This window comes from Chanos chanos, chromosome 2 (genome assembly GCF_902362185.1).
Source record: "Chanos chanos chromosome 2, fChaCha1.1, whole genome shotgun sequence".
Classification (NCBI taxonomy): Eukaryota; Metazoa; Chordata; class Actinopteri; order Gonorynchiformes; family Chanidae; genus Chanos; species Chanos chanos.
In genome coordinates, this window is record NC_044496.1 from 42,386,873 (window position 1) to 42,403,657 (window position 16,785).

Below are 16,785 nucleotides of genomic sequence, written 5' to 3' on the forward strand. Positions count from 1 at the left end.
AATATTGAAAAATTAATTCCTAATTCTGAAATATCAAGTCACTATTCTTCTATATTACGTCCTAATTGCAGAATTCTTAGATACGTGTTTGAAGCACTTTCCACAAGGGGTCAGGAAATAAACCTTTACAATTGTTTTGTAAAGCCTAAGATAACCCTCAAGAAAAAACCCTGTAGCAATCACACATTTCTTAATATGGATCATAAACTTAAGGGGGTTTTTTTTCTTGTCTTGTTGCCATATATTTCACCATTTGACTAAGGAATGCCCTCACTTGTTTCTTTGGTCAAAACTGGTCCTTGGTCAGAGAGAACTCTGTTTACAGAACTCTGGTGTAATGCTTCGAGGGTTTAGGGTTAACAGGTCTGGTACTGAGGGACACCGACTAACTAGATTACTTGAGACAATCTGGGTTTTTTTTCTTTCATATCAAATTTTTATTTAAAATTCCATATATCCAAGTAAGTGTATTTATTTATCCATTCTGTTTGTTTCACAGAAAAGCTCTCACTTCCATTTGATCACTTCTCACATTTTTAGAGAAGGTTTTCAAAACTTTGTTTAACATATTCTACTGTGGACAACTTAATAATGGCCATATTGGGAACTTACTGGGTGAGTCCAGAACGATGACATTAAGATGCTCATGACCTGAAAGACAGAGAAGGAGAAACGTGTGTACTTGGACAAAGTAGAATATATCTGTGATATTTTGGCAGCCTCTTGTGGCTGTCCTCTGAAACAGCAGCCGTTTCTGTGCAACACTACGTTTAAAAATCATGTTACATTTTTTCAAACTCTAAAATTCCTCAGTGCTATTTATCTCTGGGTAAATGCCCTTGTGGTCATTCACAGTAGCAAGCACATGCAAATATAGGGTTTGTTTGTGCCTGCTTTGGTAGTTGCTTGCAACACAGTCCTCTAAAATGAGACAAATAGGCCTAACAGTTCTTGAAAAGGGCTGTGAGGCCTGTTTTGACTCGTTATCACCTCGATGAGAATCTATTCATAGATTATTCAGCAACAGATCCTTGTGTTCACATGGGGCATAGACAGAAGGTGACAAAGAATTTAAGAGAAGAGAATAACAAAGTTTAGAATGCATGTCTCACAAGCTCATCATTTATTGCAGTATTTTTTTGTCAGTACCTTTCTGTAACAAGCAGAAAACCTGGTCCACAGAGAACAGATGTTGTCTTAATCACAAAGTATCAGAAACAAACTCTGATACAGAGTCCATTAATCTACTGAGCTTTCAAAAAGCAGCTGTGTCCACCTGTAGACAAAAATCCCTCTCTCCAGAAGGTTTTGTGAGCACATCTAAGAAATCATAATTGTATCTTGAGAGGAAAGTTAAAAAAAAAAAAAGTAGTTGATCAATTAGTATATCAATCTGGTGTTAGAAATATATGCTGTAGAACCTCATAACTGCAAGATCTTGAGTGGTAGGAGGGACAATGTACAATTCTACATACAAAAATAAGTTTATACAAAAAACAGCACCTCCAGCTTAAAATTTTAAGGCAACCATTGTAGGAGAGATTTTCTTTCTCATTTGTCTGTCCACAAGGTGAGAAAATAAAACAAAAAGGGTTACAGACTCAGTGTTCTTAAAATTTGATTATTTGATTATGAAAGTATAGCTGTGAGTCCAGGAAACCCTTGAAATGCTACAGTAACTACACAAAGTATGTTAAGGATGACAACAATTACTGTTCATTTACCAGCAAAAATGTTAGACAATGTTAGACAAATAAAACATTCAGTCACATCCTTGAATCATCATTTGCACTGTCAGTGAAGAAATTTACTCTGAATATTTTTTCAGAAAAATACTTGACCTCATCGTTTAAAAAAAAGATACAGATACAGGCCTCGATGTGTTCTGTGGCCTCACACAGCCGGGCTATCAACCAAACTAACTGCATAGTTTTCTCATTTGATTATTTCCCCCCATCACAGGAGAAGCCTGTATTCTAAACATAACCCTGACCCATCTGAAGAACGGTCCAGCAGTGAATGCTCTTTTCTCAGAAGAAGAAGCTTAGGTAACACGATCATTGACATACATCTTCTGTTATCTAAGGTAGGAGAATTTGAGCTTCGAGGTGATCACGGCTTTCAACATCTGGCCACAGGTAGAGCTGATAAAGAACAGAAATGACATTTAAATGAATACTCCGAGACTGGTAATGTTGTTTCCTATCCTCACTGTAAAGTTAGGATCATAGCAGATCCTGTTTCCCTTCGGTTGCTGAATTATTTAAAAACCTTTGCACTCTCACTGATCATCTGTACTATTAGGGGGAAGAAGAAGCATAATGTTGATCATTCTGAGCCATAGAAATGAGGATATATCACATATTCATGCCACAAATACAGCTATCAGTCTTCATTATATAAAATGTAACCACAAAATACTGATATACAAAGACCTCATATCTATCTTATGCACTCAGCAACAGACCAAGATTCAGCTAAGCAAGGAGGCACTTACCTCAGTGTCACCACCAGCCATGATAATAGTGATGGGTGAGCCCTGTCTATGTCCATATGGCAAGAGAGGCCTTGGTAGCGTTTGCTTCTCATACACGCTGAAAGATCTATAACTGACATGCATTCTTCTTCATATATATTGCAACGTACTTGTGCCAGGCTTCTGTTCAACACTTTACACCTCTCCATGGTAAAAGACAGCCTTCATCTTATCTTGTGGTTTGAGTAAGGGAAGCCAGAAGAGCCGTTTATGTCCGTGTCCGTCTCTGTGCCTGTGTACGTGAATATCATTCTCTTGGTCTTTGATATGGTTACTTCAAGCTAATTTAGACTGGCATCTGAAAACGTGTTTATGCCTTTCCGATTTGTAGCTTTGAGGACAAATTTAAACACAGTCACAAAACGCATTCTAAGTAGTTTTTTTTTTTTTTTTTTTACAGTTTTAAAGCTCAAGGGAACATGTTTTTGTAAGGCAGTTCTAGCACGTAAATTCGTGACATGAACAAGTGATCAGAAACTCAGATGCTCCCTCTAGACCAACAAACCATTACTTAATTAAAGGGGAACTGTTCCCGTAGAATAAAGTAGACGTGGCCTTTCAGTATGTTGATGAGCGCTCTTCTAATAGGCTCTCTTTCTTTCTTTCTTTCTTTCTTTCTTTCTTTCTTTCTATATTTCTTCCTTTATTTCTTTGTTTAAATCATGTATGGCTGCCATGGTGATAAAAATGGTGTAAACACAAAGTTTTGGATTTGAATTTAGATTAAAATTGTTTATTTGCTTCAAACATGAAGTAGGCTACATATTACTGCTATACTGTAAATATAATTCCAGGAGCATGATACTGAGGGTAATTAAGCTACAACCTTATTGTGATCTTTGCTTATGGGGCAATGTGATCTGATTGATGCACTTATTGTAAGTCGCTTTGGATAAAACTGTCTACTAAATGCCAAATTGTCATTGTAATTGTAATAGCAGAAATGATTATATGTTCGTATTTTATCATATGTTTTATCATCTGAATCCTTTCAACATAGTATCATCTTTAAGTTTGCTGAAACAGTTTTTAAAATAGTGTGCTCTTAAAATAGTTGGCTCTTAATAAATAATAACAAATTTACATCTTAATGGTAAGATATGACAACACCTACATGACAAAAAAAAAAAAATCCCAGTTAAAGGCCTTCTGTGGATTTTGGTCTAGCACAGCACAGCCTCCAAAGTTCATTAAAAAAAATGTAAAAATGTAACATCATTAAACATGATGTTGGTCATTGGGAAATCATCCAAGATTTAAGAATTACCCAGCAGTACATACTGTCTGTACCACTGCATACCGCTTTAAGTCCTAGTGGCAGTGTAGTGTTCTAGTACTAGTGTGCAGAGTAAATAAAAACATGGAACGGTCAGTTAGGTGATACTGTTCACCATCACAAAGATACTGTTCATACAGTTCAGCTTCACAAACAAACTGACCTGCAGACTGGCCACAGACCTTTTTTTTTGTTTTTTTTTCTTTGTTTGGTTTTGTTTGTTTGTTTGTTTGTTTGTTTGTTTGTTTTTTTACCTTTAAACACACCTTTTTATTTTTGATGTCAAGGTTAAGTAACAAATCAAATTATCTCATACCTGATCTGATTTCAGGCATTTCCTTTCTAGCATCTTGCTAATGTTTTGCTGATGATTCATAAATGATTTTGAACGGTTGTGGTTGATTTTCATATCAGGCAACATTTTTAAACTGAAAACAGATCCTAAACCTTGTCACCTCACAGGTATTGGTTAGTGGTAAAGAATAGTCCGTTTACTGTGATCTATCCATATTGCACGATTTACCGTTTTAAGAAACTGATCACAGAAATAAAGACTGCCCGGTGAAGTAGATTAATGTAATCAGTATAAATCCTCTACTGTCCCCCGAGTCAGATATAGTCCAGCCTTCTTGTGGAACGAGATTAGAATACGTGCTGACGAAATACGTAGGCTGAAGCGGAGACCAGCCTCTTCAGTGAATGAGTACCGCTACACATTTGACATGCATACGTCACTGGAAAACAGCTATGCGATAGCCTAACATAAATTTAGCATAAAATGCTGCTTCTGTCGTCGGAAACCCAAAAATAAAGAGCAACAAAAAGATATGCAAGAAATTAGGTAACCTTTGTTATCTTCTAAGCCTCTACGGATCAGAAAAATGGAAAAGCAAACAGGATTACTGTTATCACACCTTCTCCTGAAAAACAGCGTCTTTGAGGTCACCTTAAATTGTAGTCATCTGGTATGGAAAGATTTGGCGACAAAGAAAAAACAGACCTCGAACAGCATACATCATACTTTCAAAGACGGTAAGTCGGAAAATGGTCCCATAGTAATAAATGTGTAGCTACCAGTGATCTGTGGAGGATGCCGGAAAGATCTAGACGGGACATCATTTCCATGTACATTCAGACTACACTGTACACTGAGATGCACACTGACACTGTAAATATGAGGCGCTCAGCAACGGTGGATCGAACGGTCATTTGTGAGACTGAGAAAACGTGAAAAAGTGTCTGAAGTGCATGTGACAAGATTATCCCCTGGACCCTAAATGATTTTTGTGCTCTATCTATACGAAAGGCAGCGGTAAAGGAAATTCAAGTTCGATTCCGTTGCGTTTTTAGAAGGTACGTCTGTCTGTGACACAAGTGATATTGGTCTAAACTTTCTATGATTCACTGCGAGGTTGACAAAAGAAAGTGTCCATGTAATCTTGGTTAGGACTAATAAACTGTTGAGTATTTTCTGGTATTTTCTTTCTTTTATCTATATGTAGCCAATGACGTTAGAAGGGAGGCTAAAGGATTTTGTTCATGAATGTAGACTGGTCTGCGTGGCTTTGATGATCATCCCAGCAGTCGACTAAGAGCACAAATCCAAATGTGCTTATCTTTACTCGTTAAACGTCGAATGAACCGCGGAGACTTTTCTACACTTTCCTCCTCACTTTCGTCCTCATCTTAGCTCCTAAGAGTAAAGATTCGTTATTTTAATAGGCGATGAAAGGAAACAAGCAGGAAGTTGGTACGTCTACAAACGGTGCAAGGAATAACTGTAAACTAGTAAAACAATACTAATGAATAATTTATGCCTCCTAAAAGCTATTAGCAGTGATCATACTGAAATATGAAAGAAAAAAAAATCTTGAAAGCAGTTGATGGTGATGATGATGATGCTCATCATGATCATGATGAAGATCATGGCGGTGGTGGTTATTGATATTATGTTTTGTTGTTCAAAAGTTTATTTAGCTGTTGGGCAGAGGATGAGTTCATGCCACAGGCATATGAAGTTCAAGTGACCAGAGTCCCGTTTCATTATGAATTCAGTCTCTGTGCCTCAAAGTATCTCTGTTTCAGTTTGGCAGTCTGCACTCCCAGATACAGTTACACTCGACATTCTCCCATGGTCTGTGTCCTCACTAAATGGCTTGACCTTCAGTCCCACTCATATAAAGACTGCTGCCCAAGAAAATCTATAAATAACTCGCAACAGAAAGAGAATAGGCAGGCTTTGAACTGCCCTTTCCACACACACAAAGTTCTGCTTGTTAAGGCTTATTCATAAGCAGTTAAAAACAGTGGTAACTGTTCATGTAGCCACACCATGTGGACAGTAGGACAGAAATGAAGAGGAAGTCTGAATAGGAAGAAGACCCTTATAGCCATTCTGAATGAGAACTATTCCGATCCATTTAACCTGTTAGGCAAGTTTAAGGACTGCAATAATGTGAAACTGTTTTAGCACAATCATTTTGAACCAAAAGCGTGGTGTGGAGATAGATTCGTTCGTGTTCTGCACATTTCCATTTCATCAGTGCTCTAACAGAAGTATTCAGCCTACAGAGAAGTAATGTTACTACTATTACACTCCATTGACATGTTGACTTTAATTAGAAATGTTTTTGATATTTATCTCACTGTTTTCCAGCTGAGCAAATTATCTCAATATGAGAAATATAGCCACGGTACTGACAGAGAGGGGTACCATTTGAAAAAGTTGTTCTTCTGAACATATCTCTTTATGTCTTAGCTCTTTGTTACTACATTTCATTATGCTTTGTTGGCTACTCATGATTTGTAAGTTACTGAAGTTTTCTATGACTCATTTGCTCATCCATTTGGCCTCACACCCAGAATTAAATCAGAAGGGGACTGGTTCAGTGAAAATAAAACACCAGACAGGAAATGGTTAGAAATGTAACTAACCCTACCATTGTCTCGCTGTAAGCAGGAGGGTTCCTGACTCTCTGATTAGCCTTCCGCTGACAATACTATGAGTTCCTTCCATGTATTACTCTCCACTTATCAGTTTACTGTCATTGTAAAGATTTTGATCAAATTTACAGAATTTCCCGAAAGCATTTTCTCTGAAGCGGTATGACTGTTTCTAATTTATGACTCAGTTAAAATGACTGAATAACCTTTGTCTTGAAGAAGCAGGAAATAGGCCTGTAGCCATGTGCGATAATGAAACTACTGTTTTATCCAGTGAACTGATTTTCAGAGTCACTTTTTTCACCTAGATAAAGCATTAGGTTTCAACACAATGCTCAGTGCATAATTGTGGTAAGGTGAGATGGAAAGAGGTGAAATGGAAAAACAGTTTCTTTAAAGGCTTAAAATGAAAGTGAGTTTCTTTACTATTTTTTTTTTTTTAATGTGCCAGGATGTGCTTAGGATGGAATCTTCTTAGCTAATAGACACGGCACACATTCTGATCTATGCAATAACAATCAGTTGGTGGAATATATTACTTGTCCAGTCAATCCAGTGTGATTCCATTCTGAAGCTATGATGAAACACGTCAGCCATAAGTCTCGTTGACATCATTTTTCTCAGCATTTCTTTTATTGTTGGATCAAATTCGATTGAACTGGACTGTACGACACACCCATCACTAAACATCTCAGGCAAGGCTCCTGGAATTATACAGTGTTAAGTTGAAAATGATAACCTTTCTTTATATATTAATTCAATAAAAGGGAGTGCGAGCACATTTGTCATCTGTTTTGGGACACAGGAGGTCACTTTAACTATGCTATTCTTCTCCAGGTTTCTGCCTGGCTCAGGTGCTTCACAGGGCCAGACGAGCCTCAGGTAGGAGTACACCTGTAACTCGCGGTCAGCTCCTCTTTTCCACTCTCACAGAGCCCTGTCTGTCTTTTAGTAGTGGAAAAGAGGACATTTGGCCTGCAAGGTGGACCACCTTCAGGTGGTGGATGTACCACTGATAGCTGTATTTGATGGCCTTTGTTTTTAGCAGTACAGAATCATCCATTGCCAAACAAATTAATGCAGGTCAGTATTCTTACTTTGAGTTGAGGATATAGTGAGGGAAAGGGTAATATTCATTTTTAAGATTTTGTCATAAAATGTTCCACTCCATACTTCCACTGTGGAGATGATATGTAGACCATGCATGAAATGGTAGGTTGTATTCAGATTTTGTTCTACAACATCAAATACAGCATGTTTTGATTTTTTTCATTGTGTGTATTGTGCCTTAGTGGTATGTGTTACATGTAGACAAAATTGTTCAAATATAGTGAAATTTTTTTATTGCTTTTAGGGAATGGTTAGTCTGCATAAAATGTCAGTTTAAACCCAAACTTTGCCATTACAGAGTTATGTATTCATTCCCTTTCCCCCATTTTCTCATTTGTGCAAGTCATTTTTATCCAGAAGTAACATAAAATATGTAGGACCTGTGAGAAAATGTGCTATAAGAAACTGCTATGAAATATGGACATCTTTTCCCACCCGTTTTATAGCCTCATGACTTATGATCACCCTCTGACAAAATGAAGATCCTGTAGATGTTATGATGAAGGTGACTTGAATAAATCCTCTTTGATCTGTAACATTAGATATATAGAGTTTGATAGCTTGCTGTGGAGATTAATCACTCTTAACAAGGCTGATAAATATATTGTAATGTATGCATTAGGAATGCTAAAGGCTGAGTCGTCCTTCGAGGAACCAGCCAGGGGAGAACTAAAGAGTGTATGTGTGTGTGTGTTTGTTTATTTGAGTAAGATACAGTGAGAAATATAGTCTTGACATGAAAAAAAAAATAAAAATAACTGATTCCAGAAAGAAAATTAAAATGTCCCTTTGTATTGACACTTTTAATAACCTGGTGAGTTCATGAGGACTGCAGTTCTGTGTATGTTTTTGTGTTTTTATGTGTGTGTATGTGTGTGTAGTTTAGGTTTTGTCATGTGAGGCAAATGTTCCCATGAGGATGAAATTATCTGACAATGCATTTTCGTGGTCCTGGTCTGAACGCATCTAAACAAAGTGTCACAGTAGTTGTTTGGTTAATTTTACGTTCGTAAGTTTTAGATACCATACAATGTAAGTGAATGGGAGGTCTCTGTGTGTGTGGGGGTGTGTGTGTGAGGGTGTTTAGTGGAGGAGATTTTGCTGACTCACTTTGCCATCCTGGTGATGCCTGCCAGCTGGTGTCCTGACTGAAAACAGCTGTAAAATCTATTCCCAGCAGTCGCAGCTGGATTTCACATCTCAATGACTGTTCATCCTAGTTATAAAAGTTCAATTCAGAGCTGTGTGTTTCAAAATAAAAGCATCAATACACTTCATGTTTCATTCATTCATTCACTAATCTATCCATTCTGTGGTTTATGTGCTTTTTTCATCACTAATTTTGTTACTTTTTTGTAAGTAAGTTACTAATTCATTTGACTTGGTGATGAAACATTACTGTGGTCTGAGATATTTTAAGAGTGTTGCTGTCGACCGCCGTGTGAAGTTCTTGTTAAAAGATTAACGCATCACGGGCCACATTCGTTTTATGCAAACAAAAAATTTAGGCGTTGTTCTCTGCAAATTTTGATATTATTTTAGCAGTGGGTTTGGTCAGTACTGGAATTATTGAAAATCCATTTGGATAGTTTAGTCAGACAGTCAGGTTATATGCAGTTCTACACAGATCTGTTTCTTTGTAGGTTGTACTGGACACACAGCAATTTAATTAGACATATATACAAGTTTTTGGATAATATCTGGATAGATATGTTCAATATTGTATGTATATGTGCTTGTATAATAGGGCTTTTTGTTCTTTTAAACATTTCCTACAGCTGGCTCTCTCAACAGCTGCTCTCTGCCTTTCTGCCTTTGACTGTGTTGTTTAGTCATTGTGTTGGCTGTTCAAACATTGATGGTGAGCCGGGTCTCTGTGGTCCATCCCCACTCCTTATGATATGCCACTGTGGACCTCTCTTATTGGACAGAACAGTCTGATGGTCTTGTTCCAGTCTTAAGATCATTTGACTCTTTCAGATCTTTGTAGTGATGAAACCCATTACTGTAAATAGGCAGCAGTCACAGCCGGGAAGCCCTCATCACCTATTGTCTTGGCAGCTGTTACAAACCTCATGCTGATGTCAGACTGGGAGGACATCTGGAGCTCTACTGAAACTGCTGCTTATTCTGTCCTACTGGTTTCAGACAATGTAATGGGCAAAAGGCAAAATGTAACTCCCAAATAAGTGGCATTTTGTTGTTTGTCATGTAGGCTACTAAATATATGCCAGGTTTGTTCTGGAACATATAACTTGACTTATTATATGTTCGTATGCATTTTTGTATAATGTGAATCTGGGCTTAAATTATGGAGTAACTTTGAGCGTGTTTTAATGTAAGGGGGATTTGCTTTTGTCCTGTGGTACGGATTGTGAACATATTTAGTTCACTGGTACTTGTGATCTCTATGAATGTTTTAACTTTTGTGCTATATTGTCTCTCAAACAGGTTCATTTAAGTGTATACCTGTGTCGGAAATAATAGCTGTTCAAGAAACTGAGGTGGACGCTGGGTCTAAAGATGATGGAAAATGGCAGAAAATGTCCCTCAAAGCAAATGAGTCATACCCATTCGGCTTCACAGGTATGCTTCTATAGCTTTCATGTTTTGTGTACATTTGTGGAGTCATGTGGTTTGAACAGCATTTGCATCTTTGGCCTTTACTTCAATTTTCAACTGTTGTCCTCTGTCCACATACAATATCCATAACAACCTCCTCCTCCTCCCCCATAGGAACATACTGATCTAATTTACTCTGTTAAATAATGATTTACCACATGGCCCCAAAAGAGAGTATAATTATTAGCCTTACAGTGTTGAGGCAGTATTTGTCAACCTCGCCACGGTGGAAGTATAAAATTCTAGGAGGGATGTTAGGAAAAACTCCAGTGCTCTAATATTGGACTTCCCCTTGCTGCTGGAAATGCCGTTTACGTAAGTGTAAGTCACGCAGCCCCCATGGCATAACAATTAACTGTTCAAAAACATGTAAAACACTCTGGTTTCCTTCTTTTTTCTGTTTTCCTCCTGAATAGTGTCCTATGTGGAGAGAGCAAGTCGACACTGCTGGCGGTGTGCTGATGTCACCTTCCACTGTCCAAATGGGACGCTGTGTCTGCAGTGGGTCCAAACCATCCAGGAGCGACTGGCACTACTGAGTATGGCTGCATGTGTCAGCAGTTTGTGGTGTGATGGTGGATGCGACTGGCTGTTCATTTTGACTTTGTGTGTGTGTGTGTGTGTGTGTGTGTGTGTGTGTGTGTGTGAGTGTGTGAGAGAGAGAGAGAGAGAGAATGCGATATTTTACTCTGCATTTACTACCATTATCATCCAAAGGTATTTACAGTTTCATGATTTCAAAGGACTTTATTTTCACTCACGTTTTCTTAGCTAAATTAATAGAGTTTTCAGAATCTGTACTTTGATGGACTCTCTTCAAGCCCAGTCAAATGTGATAGTGTTTCAGCTCAGCAGTTTATCAAGTGAAAAGAGCATGTTCAGGTTTTTATGAACCTGTAGTGGTAGGTATTGGAAACTGAATGATATACTTAGTCTGACCCTTTCATGTCTGTGCATTGCAGCCAACAGGCCAAAGAGCTTGTTAGTGTACATTAACCCTTATGGAGGTAAACGGCAAGGCAAGAGGATTTATGAAAAGAGGGTTGCCCCGCTCTTCTCCCGTGCCTCCATCTCCACCCACGTGATTGGTGAGTCCCGGTGAATCACTCATGTGGGGTTATTCACATTATGGTCACGTCTTACCCAACCTTATGAGTAAACCTGAACCATGAGATCGATCTTCTACACGGGTTTAATGACCAGCATAGTAAAATATTCTCTGTTTTATTCTTTTTTTCTGTTAATGGAGACTTCGGTTTGGAATGTCAGGTTAAGTGTGATCTGATAAACTCCAGACCAAGTTTTCGACAGCACATGTGAAGCCAATCATCTCAGTCATTTTTTCAAACTGTGAGTTGCATAGTGTGGTCAGGCAATATAATTTGCTTGAATCTGACCGGCTCACCCGCCCAGGGAACGTCGTCAATCCATGTACCTCAGATGTATGCTTTCACATGGTGCACCACTCACAAGACCCAGGATTTATGTTTAAATGTGTAGTATTCTACACTTTATGCTGTTATATAAGCATTGATATATTTTAATGCTTGTCATTTGCTACAATAGTCACAGAGTATGCCAATCATGCAAGGGACCACCTGAGAACCACTGCTGACCTTGATAAATACGATGGGTGAGTTTAGGATGCAGTTTCTTATGACTTTGTTTTATATACAGAGGATTAGTATTAGTAATTATTTATTAATGATATCATAGTAAAAATGGTTTTGCCAAAGTTTGTTATAAAGTCATATCACTGACCATCCGGTCTTTGTGCAGTGTGGTGTGTGTGGGCGGTGATGGTATGTTCAGTGAGATCGTACATGGCCTGATGGCAAGGACCCAGATGGAATTTGGAGTGGATCCAAACTTCCCCAATGCAAAACTGATGCCCTGTCAACTTCGGATCGGAGTCATTCCCGCAGGTTAATGTACAGCCCTGACAGAGAATGAAGAAATGCTTGAATATGTGTACACACGACTAAGTTTATTAAACTAGCACACTCCCAGAAACCTTTTTGAGTCTATTATAATAGAAAATCCTGTTTTTTCACTTGAATTGGCACATAACCCCGTCAACTGACAACCATCAAATCGCCATTACAAATACTCCATAACCTCCATTATTCCCCCTCTCCTTAGACTTGTGTCTTGGAGACACAAAGCAAGGTTTGTGACCTCTCACACTATTCTTTCTCTTCTCTTCCCTTTTTTTTGCTAACTCTTTCACATCCTTTTTTTAGGTTCGACAGACTGTATTTGTTATGCTACTATGGGCACAAATGATCCTGTGACTTCTTCTTTGCACATTATTATTGGTAAGTCGTGGTGGTGGTGGTGCTGGGGACTGATGTTCCCTGGTTGTCTATGTGAATTGTTTATTCAGTTTTGCTTTGGCTGAAAAAAGACCATGGCATTTCCTGACATAACTATTCGTTATCCCCAGGGTAAATTCTAAATATGTTAATGACAATGAATGAAAAGGAAGTTTTTCTTTGGCAGAATGTGGCAGAAGTTTTACTTAAGTTCCGAAATGAAATGAAACCATTCCCTGAATTCTGTGATAAATATGCTTAAATAAAGAGTTTGAAACGGATATTTCTGTATATTTTTGCACAGGGGACTCTCAGCCAATGGATATTTGTACAGTTCACCACAACAACACATTCCTGAGGTATTCTGTGTCACTGCTGGGATATGGTTTCTATGGTGACGTGCTGACAGACAGTGAGCGGAAGCGGTGGATGGGACCAGCCAGATATGATATTTCAGGTAAGCACTGAAGACTCACATGCCCTGCGTTGACCCCAAGGTCTGAGACAGTACTTGTCTGCACAGGATAATATCTTTCTCATCAAGATTTGCGATTATGTACTCATGAAACAGAAGCAACTGTAGGGCATTTTTGGTGTTAACTCCCAACGTTGAGTCCTGGTTCTTCCCAAGGTTTCTTCCTATCTCAGTCTCCAGGAGCTTTTCCTTGTCACTGTCACCTTGGGCTTACGCACTCATGGTGTCAAGTCCGGCATCCTGTAAAGTTGCTTTGTGACAATGTACATTGTAAAAAGCACTATACAAAGAAAGCTGAACTGAACTGAATTGAAATAACAAGCAACGTATCATATAAAAACCCCCTTTTCTTTCTAACTGTTTCAAAAATACGCTGCCACAGGACCTCATGCAAAGTTAAAAGTATACTTAAATCTGTAGCGCAGCTTTTTAATCGATAGCTATGGTTGAATTACTTTTTCTTTGAGTACCATGAGATCTGATATGTTTGAAATCATGTGTCAGTGATATTACAAGCTCTCAGATTTCTGCCAGCGTAGATAAATAAAATGTTAACTTGAATAATGAGGAAATAATCAAATAAATAATAAAATCCGTTTCGCTGATTTAACCTTCAGTGACATCTTGTTGCATTTTTGAGTCAGGAAAGAATTCAGAGTGAAGACTCTACAGAGCATGTCCAATTTGTTTTAAGACTTCACCTCGTAGAGTATAACAAGGTGGATGAGCTGATTAGCAGAGTGTTAAAAAATCTCAGTAATGTAGACAGATGGTCTGTTTCTAAAGTTTTGTTTAGAGTCATCAAAACTATTTACAGAATTTTCCCAGTGAGTCTTACTGGATTTTCCCCAGCTTGGATTTCAGAGATAAAACAAAAACAATAACATTATATATATATACATACATATATATGTGTGTGTGTGTGTATGTAGACAGATAGATAGACAGATAGATAGATGTAGATATATATATAATGCTAACCTTTAACTATTTCAAACTCAATGCCATAAACTAACAATCTCTACAAGTTCATGTGAAGACCTCCATTATAGCTGTTGGCAGCACATGTTCTGTGAAACCTTTATTTTAGGGAGAACACCTACTAGCAAAATGTGTTATATTTCACATCATTTTGATTTTTTTCATTGTTCTCCCCATAATGTGTAAATATCAACATACCTTTTGGAGAATATTGATGTGCCCGTTTGCAGTTTCATATCACTCTACGTGCTTCAAGCGGCCACATGCATGTTCCTTTATCATGACACTTTCTAATTTGTTTCTTTGACTCTGCACCTCAAGTTTTCACCTTCCCTGTATCTGACTTTATTTCTTATCAGGTTTCAAGACATTCTTGACACATCACCACTATGAGGGGACAGTGTCTTTCTTGCCAGCTACTAACATTTTGGGAACACCAAGGGACAAGACCAGATGCACAGCAGGGTAAATACCAGTAGATATACATCAGACACCGATGCCTTTGTCAGATGCAAGGACCACAACTTGTAAATCGATGTCAAAAATATTTAAAAGATTATTTTTTTATATACAAGGTCTTTCTGAGACTTAAATGCTACAGATATTGATGGTCAGAGTTTTTAGTAAGCTAACTTGCACAAATATTGACAGGTCCTGATTTTAAAAAAGCTTATACTGGTACACCCACATAGAGCATCCAACACACATACAACAACACGTGTTCTCTCACAGCAGTTTATGATAACATGTTTATCAATAATCATGACAATAAAGACTAAAATAACTTTTGCACTCTTTGCATTTCTTCATCACCATTTTCTGTCTCTCCTCTTAGCTGCTACATCTGTCAGCATAACAGTCAGATACACTCTGTGAAAAAGCTGGAGAACAAGGAAGATGAGGATATCTCAGATAGTGGTGGGCAAACTCTTCATTTCCAATAATCCATAAAATATGACAGTCAGAGTTTAGGTAGAAGTACACGCTCCAATTAACCATCCCATAAAGTGTCTGTGGTTATCCTTATAAGATACAGGTCAAGGCAACCTCACATCAAGCATGTCTAAATGATCCTATCCATGCTAGAAAATTATTTACTTAATTTCGTCACATTATGCTCAATTTGCTCGCATTTTCTTTATAACCTGTGCGTTGTCTCTCTTAAAATGTGCTGAAAATACTGATTCCATTCAAGTCTGCTGTTAAACTGTTTTATTTCACTGTTTGACTTCATGTTTATATTTGCCACGTGAAGGTGAATGGAAGGTGATCCGGGGAAAGTTCCTGGCTATCAATGCTGCCAACATGAGTTGTGCGTGTCCCCGTAGCCCAAAGGGTTTGTCCCCTGCCGCCCATCTCGCCGATGGCACCGCCGACCTCATACTTGTGCGCAAGTGCTCCCGTTTTAACTTTCTCCGACACCTCCTGCGACACGCCAACAAAGACGACCAGGTATATGCTTAGCACGGAAATATGAGGGAGGGTGTTTGTTAAAGCAAGGGGAAAAAAGTTTTTGAAAAATCCATTTTTAATATTTTCATTAAGAAACTTTCTATATAATTATGAGTTTCATTCTAATTTTGATATGTTGCTTTTTGTTGATCTCCTTTACCGTCCTTCAAGTTTGACCTCACGTTTGTGGAGGTGCACCGGGTGAAGCAATTCCGCTTCACGCCGCGCCACTGTGAGGGAGACTCGGAACTGAATCTGACCGAGAGCGGAAAGAGACTTTTCAGCCACATCTGCAAAGATCACCCTGCATGTGGCTGCAGCCCAGCCTACAGCAACTGGAACTGTGACGGCGAGATCCTGCCTCATGCCGCCATCGATGTTAGGTATGACCCAAAAAGATGTCTAATAGTTTCAATTTTAGCAAGTTAGCAAAGTTTAAAAAAAATATATGTGTTTGAAATTGTGTGGAAAAATGTATTTATGCAGTGTCCTTCATTTTTAGTATTGGTATTTTTTGTGTTTGTAATGTTTAGAATCCTATGTTGAGGCCAATTTTCTGTTTTAATTTAAGGTCCGCTGTTTTTAACTCCTTACACTCTCTTCAACTCTTTTATTACACTGTGTGCACGACAATACTATGTTTCATATACAAGTGTCCTCGTAACAGTAATACATTTTCAGTTATGTTGCTTGCTTGACAGTAATTTAACTTGAGTTTCACTGTCTCTGACGTGTGCCCCATCTCATGATTTATTCCAGAGTGCACTGCCAGCTTATTAAACTGTTTGCAAGGGGAATTGAGGAGCAACCTATATTTGAGTCTTTCCATACGTCTGCAGTATAGACCAAAGTCAATAGAAAACCTCTACCACCTTCAAAAGGGACTCATCAAATCCTGCTTCACTTTATACCACTGTGACTGATGAAGTTTCATTTTATGCAAACCATAAACATTTATTATGTCCTTAAATGAAAAAAAATTATTCCTAGGTGAAGGATAAGTAGTCTTAAAAATGTATTTTGCTGTCATGCATAGTACATTTTCTTTATTGTCTCTCTGCAGATGAATCTACAT

At 38.1% G+C, this 16,785-nt stretch overlaps 1 protein-coding gene across 1 annotated transcript; it reads left to right on the forward strand.

Moving 5' to 3' along the window:
- Nucleotides 1-4,693: 4,693 nt before the first annotated feature.
- LOC115804866 (ceramide kinase-like) lies at nucleotides 4,694-16,554 on the forward strand. The gene is made up of 13 exons (XM_030765356.1): nucleotides 4,694-4,844; nucleotides 10,317-10,451; nucleotides 10,904-11,026; nucleotides 11,450-11,575; nucleotides 12,054-12,120; nucleotides 12,267-12,412; nucleotides 12,731-12,805; nucleotides 13,107-13,259; nucleotides 14,618-14,723; nucleotides 15,094-15,176; nucleotides 15,514-15,710; nucleotides 15,882-16,093; nucleotides 16,470-16,554. The coding sequence occupies exons 1-13, from the start codon at nucleotides 4,694-4,696 to the stop codon at nucleotides 16,552-16,554; spliced, it is 1,659 nt and encodes a 552-aa protein (XP_030621216.1).
- The last annotated feature ends 231 nt before the right edge of the window (nucleotides 16,555-16,785 follow it).

Coding starts and splice junctions, on each gene's coding strand:
- LOC115804866 (XM_030765356.1), top strand. CDS start 4,694: ATGGAAAAGCAAACAGGATTACTGTTATCACACCTTCTCCTGAAAAAC. Junction 10,452..10,903: donor ATACCCATTCGGCTTCACAG/GTATGCTTCTAT, acceptor CCTCCTGAATAG/TGTCCTATGTGGAGAGAGCA. Junction 12,121..12,266: donor GACCTTGATAAATACGATGG/GTGAGTTTAGGA, acceptor GTCTTTGTGCAG/TGTGGTGTGTGTGGGCGGTG.